Here is a 17,029-nt window from a genome sequence, read left to right as displayed (position 1 = left end):
ATTTACTATGAGCATCTTTCCCAAGTCGTGCGATGCCGACGATTGGCAACAGCGCATCGCTTCCATCACTACCTACTCTGGCGAAGAGATACGCTTGAATTATATCTATTCCCCTGACTACGGAAATAAGCCATGCCAGGGCGTGATCTTACTTATCCACGGCTTTCCTCAAACATCATATCAGTTCCGCCATGTTATCACAGAGTTTGCAAAAGCCGGATATCGAGTTGTAGCACCAGACTATCGTGGTGCCGGAAATTCCTCGAAGCCCCTAACCGGCTATCACAAGACTCAGATGGCCGAGGACCTGTGTATCCTGATAAAAAACCATCTCAAAATCCAGTCGAAAATTCACATCGTTGGACACGACATTGGTGGCATGATCGCGTTCGCATATGCATCGCGTTACCCGGACGACGTCGCCAGTGTGGTATGGGGAGAATGTCCCTTGCCCGGAACATCGTTCTACGAGAGCGTCAAGGGAAGCCCAGAGCTCTTCCATTTCGTTTTCCACCAAGTGCCCGACCTACCCGAATTCCTCATAGCTGGCAAAGAGCGCGAATATCTTAAGCACTTCTTCGACAAACTGCAGTATAATAGTTTGGCTATCACACCCGCCGATTTGGACCACTATGCGCTTGCATATTCGCAGCCTGGCGCAATCAGGGCAGGTCTTGAGCTTTACCGTGCTTTTGAGAAAGACGCCGAGGAGAACAGGACTTGGCTTGCTCGGCACGGAAAGGTGAAAGTTCCTACATTGTTGTTGATGGGAGAAAAGTGTTTGTTGGCGCAAGCGGCAAAGAGTATGGCGAGCGAGTATCATGAGACTGCAGAGATAGTCATGATTTCGAATGCTGCGCATTGGGTTGCCGAAGAAGATCCAGAAGCTTTCATCGCACGTATTCTGGGCTTTATTGAAAAGCTCCCGAAAAAGTAGTATAGTTTGGACTGCGCTTCAAAAGCTGGTCGGAAAACTACCTATAGACTCAGCAAACGGTGGAAACTCGAGATAGCTAGCACTTGGTCCAACAATCACATACTCCTTCTGCTTACCAAGTGACAGAATATATGAGCTCAGACAACCGACGGTTCCATATCGGAGCAGCAAGGAACCGTGGTAACATCTGGCGTCACTGTCATCGTGCAACCTATATCATTGCCCAGCTCGAGAATGTTCACCTCGTTACGACTTTTCTTCGCGACATACAGTTATCCCTTCCAAAAACTGGCTGACTTGATGAAGTTCAGCCTGCACGATGACATGTAGATGTTGATCTTGGCATATGTATAGAGGACGCGGAGGTAGGTGAGTCACGTGTCCTTCAGCCTAAATGCCGTTCTGGTTATGCTGTATCAAAGAGCGACCATTTCGTTAGAGATCGAGGTGGAATCGTAGATGTCACGCCGGCCATAAGCGCATCTTGATTGTGTGGAAACCAATGGCGTGTCCAATCGCCCGATGAGGTAATCCAGCTGGTGGGTGTGCAGAATGGAAAGTGCATGAATGCAACCTCTTGCAGCGGCATGCGCGACAGGGTATGTAGGATTATTTGTGATGGCAGTAACGTTGCGCAGGAGGAGTGGTTCGGGGCAAGTGATGGCGGAGGAAAGATGTAGGATGGTTCGGTGAGAAAGAAGCTAGTTGCGCACCTAACTTAAGCGAGTCGGGCGGGCGGCTGACATAATCCACCCTGTCTCATACACCCACCTAAGATCCCCCCTCTTTATAATGTCTATACCTAAGTCGTGCCAAATAGTGACTCGATTTTACGTACGAAAGTGATCAACGTGAAGATTTCAATATACAGTGCGGCTGTCATTTGATTGTAGGACAAATCTGACAACACTGTACTCTAAGAACTTTATTTTCACGCCTCTGCCATCCTCTAATACTAACGTTTGATTATATTATCATTACAGATTAGCATAATATCTTCCCTGAGAGAAGACCTGATGATTTCGGGTAGACAAAATAGCTTCCACATCCTTGCTTGACGTTCTAGCAGCCTGATCCAAAATATGCTCCCGGCTCTCCCCCATATCAAACGTGGTACTAAGGCGCGAAGCAGCACGGGCAACACTATCAAGCCTGATAGACTGGTGTCTCATACTCCGTTTTGACTTTGCAGTGTACACCGTCCTAGATCTATTCCCCGAGTTCCCCGAAGAGCTCTTCTGCGTCTTTTCCACAAAATACTTGAAGAGCGGTGCAAGTGTTGGTATCGAGGCAACGATGATGCCTAGGTTGTTTTCGATGGTGGACCACATGATGAGGCTGCTCGAGTCTAGGTAGTTGGAGAGGTTACGGACGGTTTGGATGCGGAGGATTTGGATGACGGTTATGAAGATGCCTAGTGCGAGGAGACCTAGTAGTGCGACCTTCTTCCGCTTCTGTATGCGGCTTTTGAGTAAAACAGGAAAGGGTAAGACCATGCTATTTGTGTAAGCGTATGTTGATCGTCAAGTGGCGCATACATACACAGCCACGTCGAAAAAGATGGTCAGTGATGCCATGCTGAGGTAGAATGGAACTGCCTGTAAGCACTGGCCATCGGTGATGGCAGGATTCCATTGTTTGGATATCTGTACACGTTACATGGTGAACTGGCACAGTCTGAGAGAGTGACTTACCGGCTGACATAGATTGACCTGAACAACGAGGAAGCTGATATGAAAGAGTATGCACGCGACGATCAACATAATCGTAGTATTGCGTGCAGCACCTTTGGGCATGAAACGCAGATACGAAAGCAACAGACTGAGCTTGAAGCCCAGAATACTTGTGATGTAGCTGCGATAGCTATTAGCAAGCGACCGAATATGTGCTTGTATGCTGCCACTTACAACGGTGCCCCTATGTACTGAATCTAATGCTGGTTAGCACGTCAGGTGCACAGGTTTGGATAGATCTTACCAGTCCGAAGTTGTAGATATCCTCTGTTGGCATGTCTTCCAGGTGCGTCAATCCAAGGCCCCATTTAGTCTCTTTTGGCGCAGGGTTAGTTGTAGTATCGAAAGGCCGTGCTGGTAGAATGGCATACGTATAATCGTCACCACAGCGAACCCGCAAGAAGCAATCTACACAAGGTCAACAATGATTCTCCGGCATAGAAGCAGCGTGAGAACATACCCAAGTCACTATTAATATCCAGTCATCTATTAAGCGCAGCCAGTCAGTCTCAAATCGAAGGTGAGAGAACTTTCGCTACACGTACCAGCGCCAATTGCCTTGATCATGCATCCACGTACATAGAAACGCAGCAACAAAATCAAAAGAGACATCGTTGTGAACATGATTGCGATAGCAGTTATCTCTAGACCAAGGCTGTCCGCCTGGTCCGATGTATTATAAGCCCAAGCCATGGCTTCTGAGTTAGAAAACTATACAATCGCCCGAGAAACAAAAATCAACAAAAAGTTTTTACATGGACATTCGGAAGACACGTTGCTCCCGCGATGTAAGTATCAACACTCAGCATGCATACCTCCCAAGTCATCTCCAGGATGACAACGCCGGGCCGGTCGGTAGGTTCCGTAGAAGCTCCGCATTGAATCTGCGCGTGTTAGAACTTCCTCCTTGAGAAGGCATGTCTTGCTTCAACAGGACAGGCGAACCTTGGAATTTGTTCGAGACAGGACCTCAGCCTCCGGGACTGCGGCACGTGCGCAGATCTAATTTTCAACCATTTCGGCCTTTCAGCCAGTTGAATTCCTCAATGTCATCATTTACGAAGTCATACCGAGATCTTGTGCTGTTGCTAGCAGATAAACCGATGCATGTCGCTTAGTCTTGGATTTGCGATTGTACCTCGGGATGCGATTGCACGCCGTTACAAACGGATGGTTCCAAGCAACGGCGGAACTAGAAGATCCTTTGGTCGTGGTTCGCGCGGAACAATGGCACGGCGGCACTTCAGTAAAGCCTTGACACGGGGAAAGTAGTGCGGCGAAGGATTAGGCTGGTACGGGGCACGTCGAGAGATGATGCCCAGGGTCTGGCACAAAGACGATCACCGCTGGCTCGCTTGCAAAATCAGACCAAATCACGCTTGCGGTGCACACTCCGCTCGCCTAATGCGGATGTTTCTCGAAGTAGAAGCGCCAGGGAGCATCCCTGATTACCTGATATTAGGCTGAGTGTACTCGCCTTGGCTTCCGATGGATCGTCCTGCGTCAAACACGCCGTCGCGTTGTCACATCGTGGCAAATTGAAACACGTCTGAGCCAGCTCTGCCATTTGCATCATCAAGCAAGAGTTGGCATTCTGAATACACCAAAATAGACTGCATGGCATCTGGCAACACTGATATCAGTATCGCAGACAGGAAGACGTAACGGCTGAGGCGCATATTTGATGGTACGGTAGCGGGAACAGACCACTCACCGGAGACTAAACTCTCCATAGCACTACCGAGATGACTTAGTCTCGTCGCCACACGTAGGCGCGAAACTGCAAGGCGTCCGACGTCTGTTATAATGAGCCAGATACCCTGCATACCGAGGCTTACAGGCCGACAATTTCTCTTGCTCTTGGCACCCTCATCATGCGTTTTTTGGTTGTTCAATGCATGATTTTTGGCTTCGTACTTGCCAGCAGACAAACGCCCAATCAGTGCAAGACCTTCCCCGGCGATGATTCATGGCCTTCAACAGCAGAATGGGACGGATTCAACAAGACAGTCAGTGGGCGACTGATTGCAACCGTACCGCTTGGTTCGCCATGTCACGGATCGAGTTTCAACAATGCTACCTGCGAGAGCCTGAAGAGCCAATGGCAGACTGAGGAGATCCAGTGTGTGCTGATGACCTGATTGCACGATTACCAGCTTACTCATCTGCAGCTATGATTCCTCTTCGTCTGTCATGGCCCCTTTCTTTGCCAATCAAAGCTGCGATCCCTTTCAGCCACGAGATAGCCCATGTGAGCTCGGAAACTACGTTAGATATGCCGTAGATGCCTCGGGGCCTTCTGATGTCCAAGCGACTATTGAATTTGCGGCACTGAAGAATATTCGCCTTGTCATTCGCAATACTGGTCATGATTATCTCGGTCGCTCCACGGGTGCGGGGTCGTTGGCGGTATGGACACACCACCTCAAGGACATCACCCATGTTTCCCAGTATGACGGTTCAGGGTATGATGGGCCGGCCTTCAAGATCGGCGCTGGTGTCCAGGGTTTCGAGTTGATGGCTGCTGCACGAGATCATAGTCTGGTCACGGTCGGAGGTGAATGTCCCACTGTCGGCATTGCTGGCGGTTATACCCAGGGGGGTGGGCATTCCGCTGTCAGTACCAGCTTTGGTCTTGCAGCCGACAACGTATTGGATTGGCAAGTTGTAACTGCGAGTGGAAGTCTCGTAAATGCCAGCCCGACAGAGAACTCGGATCTATTCTGGGCGTTGAACGGCGGTGGTGGTAGCACATATGGCGTCGTCGTATCGATGACCGTCAAGGCCTTCAAGGAAGCTGTGTTTGGCGGCGCTGCCTTGTCATTCCTTACAAAGGACAACGAACAGGATGTCTTTTACGACGGTATCCAAGCATTCCACGAGGAGCTGCCTGCCATGGTAGATGCCGGAGCCATGGTAGTGCACTACTTCACAAGCTCGTTCTTTATGATCGCCCCGCTCAACGCGTACAACAAGACCGAAGCTGAGGTAAAAGCCATTCTTGCACCATTTGTTGCCAAGCTGGATTCCAAAGGCATCAAGTACGCCGTCGAATACAGCGAATTCGAGACATACTACGAGCACTACGACAAATATTTCGGTCCTCTTCCCCTTGGCAACATTAAAGTAGGCATCGCGCAGTACGGGACTCGATTGATCCCGCGAGATGTCGTAAGTAACATCACCGAAACCTGGAAAGCGATCGTAGAGAAGGGAGTGACATGGATCGGCGTCGGTACCGACGTCAAATCTTTTGGTTCACAGAAGACAACTTCCGTTCACCCGGCATGGCGCAAGGCTATCGTGCATGCGACTCTTACGCTTCCTTGGGATTTTACTGCGCCCTGGTCTGAAGCGTTCGTCACGCAGGAGAAGATGACAAACGAAATCATGCCTCTCGTGGAGGCTGCAACACCTGGTAGTGGTTCGTACGTCAACGAGGCTGATTTTCGTCAACCAAACTTTCAGTCGACCTTTTGGGGCGAGAATTATGATAAGCTGCTGGATATCAAGAAAAAATGGGATTCTTCTGGTCTGTTCTATGCCACGGTTGGGGTTGGTAGCGAGGCCTGGACAGTTCAGACGGATGGCCGCATGTGTCGCACAAGATCGATGTAGTACCTACAAATCAGAATGATGCCACGCTCGCGCTTGACATGAGCATTTTGTACACTCCGCTGATCGCCATGGTAGAAACGTTTTGTGATCTCATCGGTTTCATGCAGCATGCATGATGAAGAACGGTTGCTTTTCACCTGGGCAGCTTGTGGGTTCTCAGGGGTCTAGCGTCGTGCTAGCGTCAATGACGTATGTCAACAATGCATCTTTGGCAAGAAACATAATTTCCTAGGAACAAACAACATCATGCCTTCGAACGAATCGAACAAAGATGGCGATCAGGGGACGCAAGATGATTCGAAGTCCGACAAGCCTGCCGTTTCAGACGAAGACGTACGCCAGGAGGCGGGGAAAGCTGCCGACGCTTCCCTTGCCGCACAGAAGAAAGCCAAAGAGCTGCAAGATGCGGCAGCAGCAGCCGGAGATCCAGAAGAACGCCAGAGATTGACCGAAGAAGCTACGAACGCGCATATCGAAGCTGAGTCTTTTGGGAAAACTGCAAAATACCTCCGCTCAGGTACCTTCCAAGGAATGGCTATGGGTACAGGACTTGGTGTCGCTCCTGGAGCCAGTCTGGGAGCCATCACGGGCACTTTAGTTGGAGGCGTATCGTCCACAATTCTTGGTGGTCTAGGCGCTGGGATAGGAGCTGCCACGGGTGCATTGCATGGCCCGTTCTTGAACATTGGCAAAGTAGCAGGAAAAGGAATGAAGAAACTTACAAGTTTCCTTCCAGAATGGGCAGTAAGCGAGGAGCAGAAAAGAACGCTAGAGAAAATGGTCGACCAGGTCAATAAACAAGAAATGCCTGGGGCCGAAGAGCTTGAGAAGTTCAAGAGTGAAGGTGGCGGAAAGCTGGATGAAGGTTGGATGAAGACCGTGAAGGGGATGATGCCAGATCAGAAAGAGATATCAGATGCAGCCAAAGCAGGTGCACAAGCGGGTGGTGGAGAGGCAGACTCAAAGACCGACGAAGCCCAATCCGACCAGCAATCGAATGGTAGTACGGCGCAGAAGAGTAACAATCAAGGGCGTAAGAAGCCACGCAAGCTGAATGCAAAGCCATCTAATAGTGATCAAGCGACCAAAGAGATCGCTGGCGATGGTGAAGCAGCCGGTGATTCCACTAAGGATAATAGAGGAGATGACTCTAAGAAGAACGAGGAGTTGGATCGCAAGAAAGCAGACTTAGATCGTAGAGAGGCCGAACTGGATGAAAGGGAGAAGGCATTGGCAGAACGTGAAGAGTCTTTGAGGGCGAAATCAGATGGCGATGCGACAACAACCAAGCCTAAAGGCCAGCCACGCAAACTCCAAAGTAGATCGTAGCTGTCCCCATACTCGATTCACATACCTTTAGCGATAATTTGAGTGCTTTCGATATTAACAAGTCGTATCGCAAACTTTCTGAGCGAGTTTTCACACACGAGCTTTGTGCATCTGCGTTAACAACATATAAGTTCATCCAATACTATTGATCCTGAGTATTTGCCAGCTTGAATAGTTCGTGATCATGTACGGAGGACAGCGACTAGCTCACTCTCTAAATCTCCAGTCAGCGGTCCGCATCATGTTCTACAAACGTCTTCTAATAGTAATGAGCTAGCTCACACTTCATAACATCATGCCAGGATATGGTTGATGTAACATGAAGCTCGTGAATTTGAGGGACCACAAGGGGTGCTGTCAGACGCTTTGGCGCGATGATGAGGTCATATATCCGGCGATGTAATGTGTACGCAATCATGTAGATAGATGCTGCGGTGTCGAAATAGGGCGATAAATTTACTACTTGAGAGTGTTGCAGCGTCTCTCAGATCTCGGAAGAAATTAGGCGATATATATTGAGCATGTAGATAGAGAAGTTATCACTGTTGTCGCATATCACGATGTCAATAGTTATATGGGAGCTACGATAGTGATACAGTAAGACTACATCAGGGTTTATAGAAAAGTATTAGACCAATTTGGACTGAAAGATCCCCACGCTGGGGTAGGATAGCCAGACTCCGCAACAATCAATCGATTGACATGATTGATTCCTATATAGGTTAAAGAATTACTTCATTAGGCAGCCTTTAACCTAGATAGGAATCAATCATGCCGATCCGATTGATTGTTGCGGAGTCTGAGGATAGCATACACACTAGTGATGCCTCTGTCGGATCGTGAGTATCGGTAGGTGCGTCAGCTGCTCAACGATGCCCAAACAGCCGACTCGATCCTACTTCGGCTCTACTCGTCTCAGATCAGATACACCTCTATAGCACCCTCACGTAGTAAGAACTATCACCGAACAGAATGCATTCCTAGTTATCGTTATTTCCTTTCAACACTAGTGCTACAGCCCTACCAACAGCCTCAGTAACAGAAAAAGAATCGAAAAAATCTTTACATGACAATGCGAAGATACAGAAAAGATATGTAGATAAAAGGATCGACGAGCAAATCAGTCAATACTATAGGGCTATGTAGAGCCAAAGCGCAGCGTGGTGTTGTCGCAGAGACGTAGCGACAAAATCAGAGCTGTGTGAACTTTGCAAAAAGAAAAAAATCTCCCGGGAATGTTAACATACCAGAGAGACATCTATGAATAGAGAGAATTTATAGAGAACTGTTGACACGGCAAAGGTGTCGAATACTAGCAGTCGTTGCAACGAACAAAGTGTATAGTATTTGATTAGTAGTGAGCAAGAGCTGGATGGAGAGATCTCCATATGTACGGTTGCGAGCTAAGCGGGAAGCTTGGTCTAACTAGTGGTCCAAGCTTCCGGCCCGGAAAAACTCGCCGGGCTGGCTGTACGCGCATGTTCCGACACTGGCTTTTCTTCTTTTTGTGACGGCGTACAGTCAGCTCCCAAGTACCCCGAATCTGCTACAATATCCTGCTCCTAGAAAAGTATCTAGTTTCCTATTCCGGCTAACGCAAATACATGCAACCCATTCATCCCTTGTGTGTGTGTGCATGTGTGTCCGTCTCAGTTCTCACCACAATCAATCGTGGGCTCGGTGCCATCGCTCGTAGGCTCGGTGCCTGTCTTGTTTGTAGGCTCGGTGCCTGTCTTGTCTGTAGGCTCGGTGCCTGTCTTGTTCGTAGGCTTGGTGCCTGGCTTGTTCGTAGGCTCGATGCCTGTGGTGTCGCGATTCACCCATCCCTGTACACGAAGTTCGAGCTCGTTGGTGTCAATGAGATGCTCTAAAGCAGAGTTGCTCGCTGCCTTTGTCATCGCATCTGCTGGGTTGTCTCTGCCGTCAATCCAGCGGATATCCATGAGATCGTTGCGCTCGTATGCCTCGCGCAATGCCATGATGTCTATCATGAGACGTTTCTCCTTAGTAGTGCCGAGTTTGACGAGACAGTCGTACAAGGATCGTGAATCCGTGCATGCGACAATAGAGACCTTAGGGAAAGACAGTCGGTCCATAATCATGTCAATCGTGGTGCCGATGGCCAGTGCAATGTCAACGCCATGTGCCATTGCATAGATCTCCGATGCTAGAACGCTCCTTGTGACGCGTTTGCATTTAGTGGAGGACCAGTGAATAATGTTGCCACGTATCTTAAAGCTGCCGTCTGAAGATGCAGTCTCGTTACCAAGAATAATAACGTATCCCATTTGAGAGCTCATGTCCTTGTTGTTGGCAAACGAGGCGTCCACCATCGTGTATAGCTTGAGATCTTTCATCTCAATAGGCACGTAGCTAAGTCCGCGAGAGACGTTTTTCTTCTGCCAGTTAATGCGCTTATTCAATCTGGATATTTCTTCTTTTGTCGGTTCAGTCGCTTGCGCTGCAGCGGCGAGATCAAAGCTTGCCTCTGGTTGACAGATAGTCGCGATATATGCTCCTCGTGCTCGTTGTTGTATGTAGGACTTTGCATCAACAGCGTTCTCAAGTTTCTCACCTTGCTTCTTCTGCCGTAAAGTAATGACGTTGCCACTGCCAAGATGTACCATACAGCCATTAAACTCGATAGGGTCAGTGTCTGTGAGGTACTTTTTGTCCTTAGCTTTGAAACGGAGCTCCTTGTCCTCTCTATCAGCGAATGCGTTGTCTGAGAGACCAAGAGTGTCGTCGGTTTGCATGCCAACAATGCCGAAACCTGTGGTTGTTCCAGCGTCGGTGGCCTTGGAGATGAGGAGGCATGGGTCGTACGTAGACGTCTCCATGTTGAGTGTCGTCGTGTGGTGTTTGAAGTATGTTGACCACCAGTAGGCACCTGCTTCGGCGATGCCATACAGTGGTTTCACCACGACCATGATGGTTCCTTGTGGGTACACTTTGCGGAGTTGTACAGGCAGGTCTGCAATGATAGTGCGCTGGAGGCGGTCGTCGGACTGCGTGTACGCCTGCGTGATGTCTCGGAGCCATAACTTCATGCCCATTTGGATCAATACCGGTGCAAGAGCAATAATGATCCTCTGGCTTGCGCGTTGTATCGTGGGGCTCTGGGTGAGTACAATCTTCTTGCCATCATCGGCGTAGCCTTGTACAACTAGTCTAGATTTCTCGTACGGCTTATCGGTGGTCTTGCCTTTCACTTCATTGACAATGCGGGACTTGAAGATCCGGATCCCGCCATGCTTGGCTAGATTGAATGGCTCAAAGCGGAAGACGCCGCGGGTAATGAGAGCGTCAATCTCTGTCTTGGTTGACAGCTCAAAAGGTTCTCCAGGTGTCGTGATCTTACCGGTAGTGCGCAGTGTCCTGGCTAGCACTATGTCGTCTTTCTCGCGCTGTGCGAGGTTAGCAGCGTGTCTTCGGCTTGTTCTTGGAGCCTTTGGGACGGCCGCGTCCTCGGCGTTGCGGTGGCTCTTCTGGGGAATAAAGTCGTCATTGTCGCGCTGATGCTCGCTGTGCTGTTCCTCATCGCCGTGCTGTTCCTCGTCAGGTCGCGGGAGATTTGTAGTGTTGTCTTGATGATACGGCTGGACAGAGGTGATGCGGAAACTTGCTTGTTTCCCATGAGCGTCGACGATAGCAGCAGTCTGATCGTCGTTCAGGGCGAGGAGAGTGTGCGGGCCAGTCCATCCGAGGCCTTCACGCCACACCTTGACGTTGCTCTGCAGCGGTAGTTCTAGTACTTGCGTGACGATGTTGTTTGGCCCGTTACGGGTACCTAAAGCTTCATTGACTTGTCGCTTTGCCTTAATCTTCCGGACTTCTGCCATCGCTTTGCGTATTGCCGTTGCGCGCGCGGTGATTGAGGGAGATGGCGGTGATGTCTTGGAGAGACGTGGATAGGTGCCGAATACCAGCAGCGTTGGTACAAGTCCTTCAGGTCCGGCGGTGTCGTTGACAGCCTTGACAGCCATCTGGAGGATGTCATCCTTCGTCGTCGTAGATGCACCGATGTCGGCGGAGATGACTTCGAACGCTCGTCGGATGGCAGCATGGTAGCGTTCAATTTTGCCAATCGAGTGATGGGCCTCAACTGGTACTTCGTGGACTTCTATCATCATCGCGTTGGCATTATCAACAAACTCTTTGCTCGCAAAGTTTGTGCCAGCGTCGGTCGCGATAGTGTCGGGCGGTCCAACGTACATGTCAATCCACATAGCGCGCAGCGTGTCCCATGTTGTGCTTGCTTTTATGTCTATAAGAAAGCGGGCGGCTTGAAAAGCAGTTGCTTCGTCAACGGCGTGGAGGACTGGTTTACTGTCAATGTACATAATGTCGACGATGACGCGGGAGTTGAAGTCGAGGTTGTCATCGCGTAGAGTAAAGCGGAATCGGCCTGGTGCTTTAGCAGTTATCTGGCACTGATGACAGAACTTGTTAATCTCATCAATTAGCGTCTTGTCAATGTCGTCGTGGCCTGCCTTTACTAGGACTTTGTAGAGGCGTGCGGCGGCTGGATGCCCAAAACGTCGGTGGAGTTGCTGGAGTTCTCCTTCGGTGAGATAGTGGGTGGCAGTCTCCTGCTTGTTGAGAAGAAGCCATGGATGCCCCCACTTGCGGACAATTGGGTACTCCTTGGACTGATGAACTAGCGTATTGTCGACGTTGTTGAAGTAGATGCCATGGCGGTCCATGTCATCAAGACAGAGTAAGAACGGTGTGTTAGTAGGCATTACAGCGAACCTAATCACTCCAACGGGTGTCTGGACGTTGACGTCGCCGATAGAAACACACTCCGGGTTATCCCCAAATCGGATCCGGTGTCGGCCAGCAGTTGACTTGTCAATCCATAACGGTTGGATGCGGTGTAACGCTGTAACCTGTTGCTTGCCTGCTGTAGACACTCCGGCCGCGCCGGTGTCTGGCATGATGCCTTGGAACTGCTCGCGCCCGTACCGGTGATCGAGTGTGAAGAGGTGGCTTGCCTCTTTGGCAATGTCGTTGCCGGCGTATGGGTCGATCTTCGTGATCGCGTGTAGAGCGGCGGCGTTGTTGAGGTTGCGTACCATTGTTCCTCCATCAACTGCACCGCAGGTAGCAGTGAGAAACTGGTGCTTTGTATCAAACTGGTCGTTGTTGAAGAACGCGTCGAGTTCTTCGTCCGTGCCGCCGTTATCGTCGTCGTCATTAAGGTCAATGCCCTCAAACTGGGCAAGGAAAGCTTCGTAGTCTATATCGACGTTGCGGGTCTGCACGTACGTCCGGAAACGTTGTTGCGCTTCCTTTCGCTCTTCTCTAGAGTGACGAGTTGACCAGCAGCCTGGCTTGCTACAGACGTAGCACTTCCTGTTATTGCGGCGCTGTGTATCATCGTTGTACTGCGATCGGGGTAAGCTGCGTTGGAAGCGGGATCCTCCGCGGTTGTAGTTGCGGGATCCTTCGCCTTGGCCTTGTGCGCTATAGTTGCGCGGTTTGTCGCGTTGTCCGCTATCGTTGCGGTTGTATCGGCGGTTTGTGTAGAACGCGTCTTCGCTCGGATCGGACTCCTCGCAGTTGAACTGTGAGCGCGGATGGCAGCGCGTCCAGTTGCCGACAGCGTTGCGGAGTTCTGAGGCAACGGCTTCAAAGGTTGAAGCTGGGCGGATAAGGACTGCGCTACATGCTTCGACGCCTTGACAGGCAGCAATAAGTTGGCTTGTAAGAGCGAGCTCGCTTGGTCCATTCTGTTGAGTCATTGCCTGGTGCAGCAGCTGGAGCTTGTCGATGACTATGTCGAGACACTGGGTGAGTGTCTTGTCGGGGTTGTTGGCGATGACGTCTTTCAGCATAATGGTGCGCCACTCACTTAAGAACATTTGGTAGTTCTCGCTCGTGTGAAAGTACTCCCCTAGTTTCTTGATAATGCTGTCGTAGTCTAGGTTGAGTGGAGCAATGTAGTTGTAGTAGTATGCTGAGGCCTTGCCTCTAAGCATAGTAGAGACTGCAAGTTTGTACTGTGCTGGTGTCGTAATGCCAACCTTTTCGCAATGGTCTTTAAAGATGACTATCTTGTTGTCGAGGACGTCATACTTGTCGCCACTGAACTTCTCCTCCTCACTGTATACCTTTGCGAGGTTGGTGAGGGCTGTTACGTTTGCCTGAGCAGGAGATGGCGCATAGTTTATACTGGCGCTTTGAGTTGGCGGGTTGCTGCTTTGTTGAGTTGTTCTAGCGTGTTGTGCCTCTTCTGCTATCTGTCGGCATTTGAAGTCTGGGTTGAGTCGCATAACGTTGAGCTCGTCAATGGGCCAGTCGGGAGAGCGTGTAAGGCTAAGGAGATTGACTAGCTGTTGTGCGATGGTGTTGCGGCTGTTCTTCTCGATGTAGACACCTCGGTCGCGGAGTATGTTCTTGACTGCTGTACGGACTCGCATGTCCATTGCATTGAAATGATTGAGAGACCATCCTGCAAATGTCTCTTGGAAGTCTTGAATAAGCATGATGTCAAAGTCTCCGTTCTCTTCGGCCTGTATCATCCAGTCGATAGCAATAGTGCTTATCTGACCAGGGATAATAGCATCGGTTGCAATGTCGAGTTGGGTATTGGTGTACTCGTCCGCGTACACCTTTGGGTACCATTGCCGGGTAGTAATGCTTGTAGGCATGATTCCGGTGGGTTGCTTGTGAGTCGCGGGGTTGCCTGTGGGTCGCTTGTAGATTGCCCGTAGGTCGCTCGTCGCGGGGTTGACTGTGGCGGGGTTGCTCGCCGGTGATTTTGTCGGGTTTTGGTGCGTAGTTGACGCAGATCCCTAGTTCTGGATCTCTTTCAGACTCCGTCAGCCGAAACGAACGCTCGTGGGCGGATCTGTTCTTCGCACTGCTTAATACGATACAAGGTCGTACTAAGAGTCGCTTCTTTACCTAGGCTACACAGACGCAATGCTGATGGGCCCTCTGTACACAGATGTCTTGCCGATCTGTGGTCATATCAACCACTGATCAGTGTTGACACGGCAAAGGTGTCGAATACTAGCAGTCGTTGCAACGAACAAAGTGTATAGTATTTGATTAGTAGTGAGCAAGAGCTGGATGGAGAGATCTCCATATGTACGGTTGCGAGCTAAGCGGGAAGCTTGGTCTAACTAGTGGTCCAAGCTTCCGGCCCGGAAAAACTCGCCGGGCTGGCTGTACGCGCATGTTCCGACAAGAACCTTCCTCTAAGCTCGCGCAATTTGTCTGCGTTGTACCCCATTATCATAGTACAGTGACGCAAAAAGAAAAATTTGCACTCACAGGCAAGAAATGTGCGGCGACGACGAGATGACTATAGGCAAAAAGGATGGACTTACAGCCATAATCAAAGCATAGAAAACCGTTTCCGAAGCCCACACATTTTTCCCGTGTAAGTCTGCGTCGTTATAGTGCAGTGACCAAGCAAAAAAACAACATGTCTGCACCCAAAAAGATTGATGACGACGACGCGGGCACACGCAAAAAGGATGGACTTGCAGGGAATCGAACCCTGGACCACTCCCATGCTAAGGGAGTATTATACCACTAAACCACAAGCCCGATCAATTGCTGCTGCTGTTGATTGATGGAAGAAGTAGCCGCCCTGTAATCTATATCTTACTAAATATTTGACAGCTGATGATCTGACCAAGGAATATGAGATTCGTAGGCAAGTAAAACAGTTTTGCAGCTAAGTGGGTTCTGTTGGCATGGGTCATTTTAGCTCATGGCGCCGCCCAATTAGCCTACCAGAAAATACGAAACGCAACATCTTAGCTGCAGTCTCTAGCCGCATTACGTCTAGTAAACGGTCTCGGCCCCACGTACCGAATCAGAATTGCCGACTATGGTCAACTATGTGTTTGTTTTCTAATGTGGGTTTTATCACTGTGGTCTCCTACTGCGTCTGCTCCAGCCTGAACTTTGCAACAGTGGTCAGCAACGCTGCCGTTCAAAATACATTGTTGTATCCTCTGCAAAAGAGAATGGATGCGAAAGGCGCAATATTTGGAAAATGGTTAACCGTCGATGGTGGGTGTTTTTGGCGTTTTCTTTGGCGCCAGTTGCAAGCGAAGATAAAATCATAATTGCATGCATTGAAACTGCACCGCCGACTCCTGCGATCACGATATTTTAAATATATGATATCCAGACTGCCTATGATTCATGGAGAGTGTGATCCAGTTAATCGGTGTGGAGCATACCACCAGATGTGTAGGCCCCAGAGCGACTGCGTGAAAGCAGCTGTAGCTTGGAACGACCGCGCGATAGTTAGATTAATTCCACCAAATATGTCTTGCATGCGGAAGGGCACAACGATGTGAACGCAGATTTCCATTATTCATTTTCCGCACTTATTCCATACATACCGTTGCTCTGTTACAGATGTTAAGTTTCTCTTCTCGTGTAACATGTGGCTTGGAGTATTGTATATCTTTAGGATGCTATTTCACGATGATTTGTATATGCTGGAATGAGCCGACACTCTTGAGTGGCGTAACTGCCGTCAGCAATGAGGTACGTTGCATTATATGGAACAACTCAAGTATTATCCGAGAGATATTTTACGTTGTATTCAATACTAAAGAGTTCCTTCGCATACCCGATGCGGTTATCTCATTCTCAACCTACTTTACAAATGTGCTTCGTGGTGCTTTCTGGGATGGTATCAACGAGTAGATTGGCCTGTATGCTCCTGGGCCCTTCGTCATTCTCTGTATGAGCAGTGTCACATACTCGTATTTTTCTGAATGGTGTGTTGTCGCTTGGTCCTCACTTGGAATCTTCGGCTAGTGATCTTAAACCTCAGCTCAAAATTACCATGTCATAAAGTGGCTAGTTACAAAACCGCTTCTATTTTTCCACTTTATCGGTCTTTCAGCCATTGCGGGACGTATTTGTTGAACCTCTTAGCCATCCAGAAATGATTGAAGTGTGGCAGGCACTATCATTGTTGAGGGGGAAACCTCGTTCCTCGCTATTGAAGTATGGCAGGGACTACTACCACAGACGGCATACCTCGCATCATACTATCGGAGGTATGCCAGGGGCTATTAGACGAGGAAACCGCATGTCTCATTATCAAGGTGGTAGGTACGATTGTTGATGGGGGAATCTCGGGACTGATCATTGAAAAGGTGCAGAGTGCATAGTTTGGCGTAAACATAAGTAGCTCTTCCTCTAAGCCGTATCACTGTCAACAAAACCAATCCCAAAACTGACACGACACCCGCGAAATGACATCAAACGAACAGAATGTCACTGTGCTTGGAAAGCGACAATCCTCATAAATCCTACAAAGATGCTCTCAAGCATTTTCAAACGGCGACGAACTATATGCCGAATGACGGCAGTAACGTTTTCCTTCGGTACTGGACGGATGCAAATTGTCGCGGCGGTTTGTTTCCGT

The 17,029-nt window shown here is 49.4% G+C and overlaps 5 protein-coding genes across 5 annotated transcripts; 3 read left to right on the top strand and 2 right to left on the bottom strand.

Annotated features, from left to right (window-relative positions):
- Nucleotides 1-7: 7 nt before the first annotated feature.
- On the top strand, nt 8-937 carry PtrM4_016820 (MhpC, hydrolase or acyltransferase (alpha-beta hydrolase superfamily); the record flags this gene model as incomplete). The annotated part of the gene is made up of 1 exon (XM_001931574.2): nt 8-937. One exon carries the CDS (start codon nt 8-10, stop codon nt 935-937), a length of 930 nt encoding a protein of 309 aa, XP_001931609.1.
- A 977-nt stretch (nt 938-1,914) lies between these two features.
- Nucleotides 1,915-2,978, bottom strand: PtrM4_016810 (uncharacterized protein; the record flags this gene model as incomplete). The annotated part of the gene is made up of 4 exons (XM_066103246.1): nt 1,915-2,434; nt 2,480-2,583; nt 2,632-2,867; nt 2,915-2,978. The coding sequence occupies 4 exons, from the start codon at nt 2,976-2,978 to the stop codon at nt 1,915-1,917; spliced, it is 924 nt and encodes a 307-aa protein (XP_065965448.1).
- A 1,566-nt stretch (nt 2,979-4,544) lies between these two features.
- Nucleotides 4,545-6,288, top strand: PtrM4_016800 (GlcD, FAD-FMN-containing dehydrogenase; the record flags this gene model as incomplete). The annotated part of the gene is made up of 2 exons (XM_001931572.2): nt 4,545-4,792; nt 4,842-6,288. 2 exons carry the CDS (start codon nt 4,545-4,547, stop codon nt 6,286-6,288), a joined length of 1,695 nt encoding a protein of 564 aa, XP_001931607.2.
- Nucleotides 6,289-6,534: 246 nt separating this feature from the next.
- On the top strand, nt 6,535-7,617 carry PtrM4_016790 (Gly-zipper-Omp multi-domain protein; the record flags this gene model as incomplete). Its single annotated transcript, XM_001931571.2, has 1 exon — nt 6,535-7,617. The coding sequence occupies one exon, from the start codon at nt 6,535-6,537 to the stop codon at nt 7,615-7,617; it is 1,083 nt and encodes a 360-aa protein (XP_001931606.1).
- A 1,649-nt stretch (nt 7,618-9,266) lies between these two features.
- On the bottom strand, nt 9,267-14,273 carry PtrM4_016780 (uncharacterized protein; the record flags this gene model as incomplete). Its single annotated transcript, XM_066103245.1, has 1 exon — nt 9,267-14,273. The coding sequence occupies one exon, from the start codon at nt 14,271-14,273 to the stop codon at nt 9,267-9,269; it is 5,007 nt and encodes a 1,668-aa protein (XP_065965447.1).
- Between the last annotated feature and the right edge of the window lie 2,756 nt (nt 14,274-17,029).

The sequence above is a fragment of the Pyrenophora tritici-repentis genome, chromosome 1, assembly GCF_003171515.1.
Source record: "Pyrenophora tritici-repentis strain M4 chromosome 1, whole genome shotgun sequence".
Classification (NCBI taxonomy): Eukaryota; Fungi; Ascomycota; class Dothideomycetes; order Pleosporales; family Pleosporaceae; genus Pyrenophora; species Pyrenophora tritici-repentis.
Note: the sequence above shows the minus strand (reverse complement) of the source record. Positions and strands in the feature narration are given on the sequence as shown.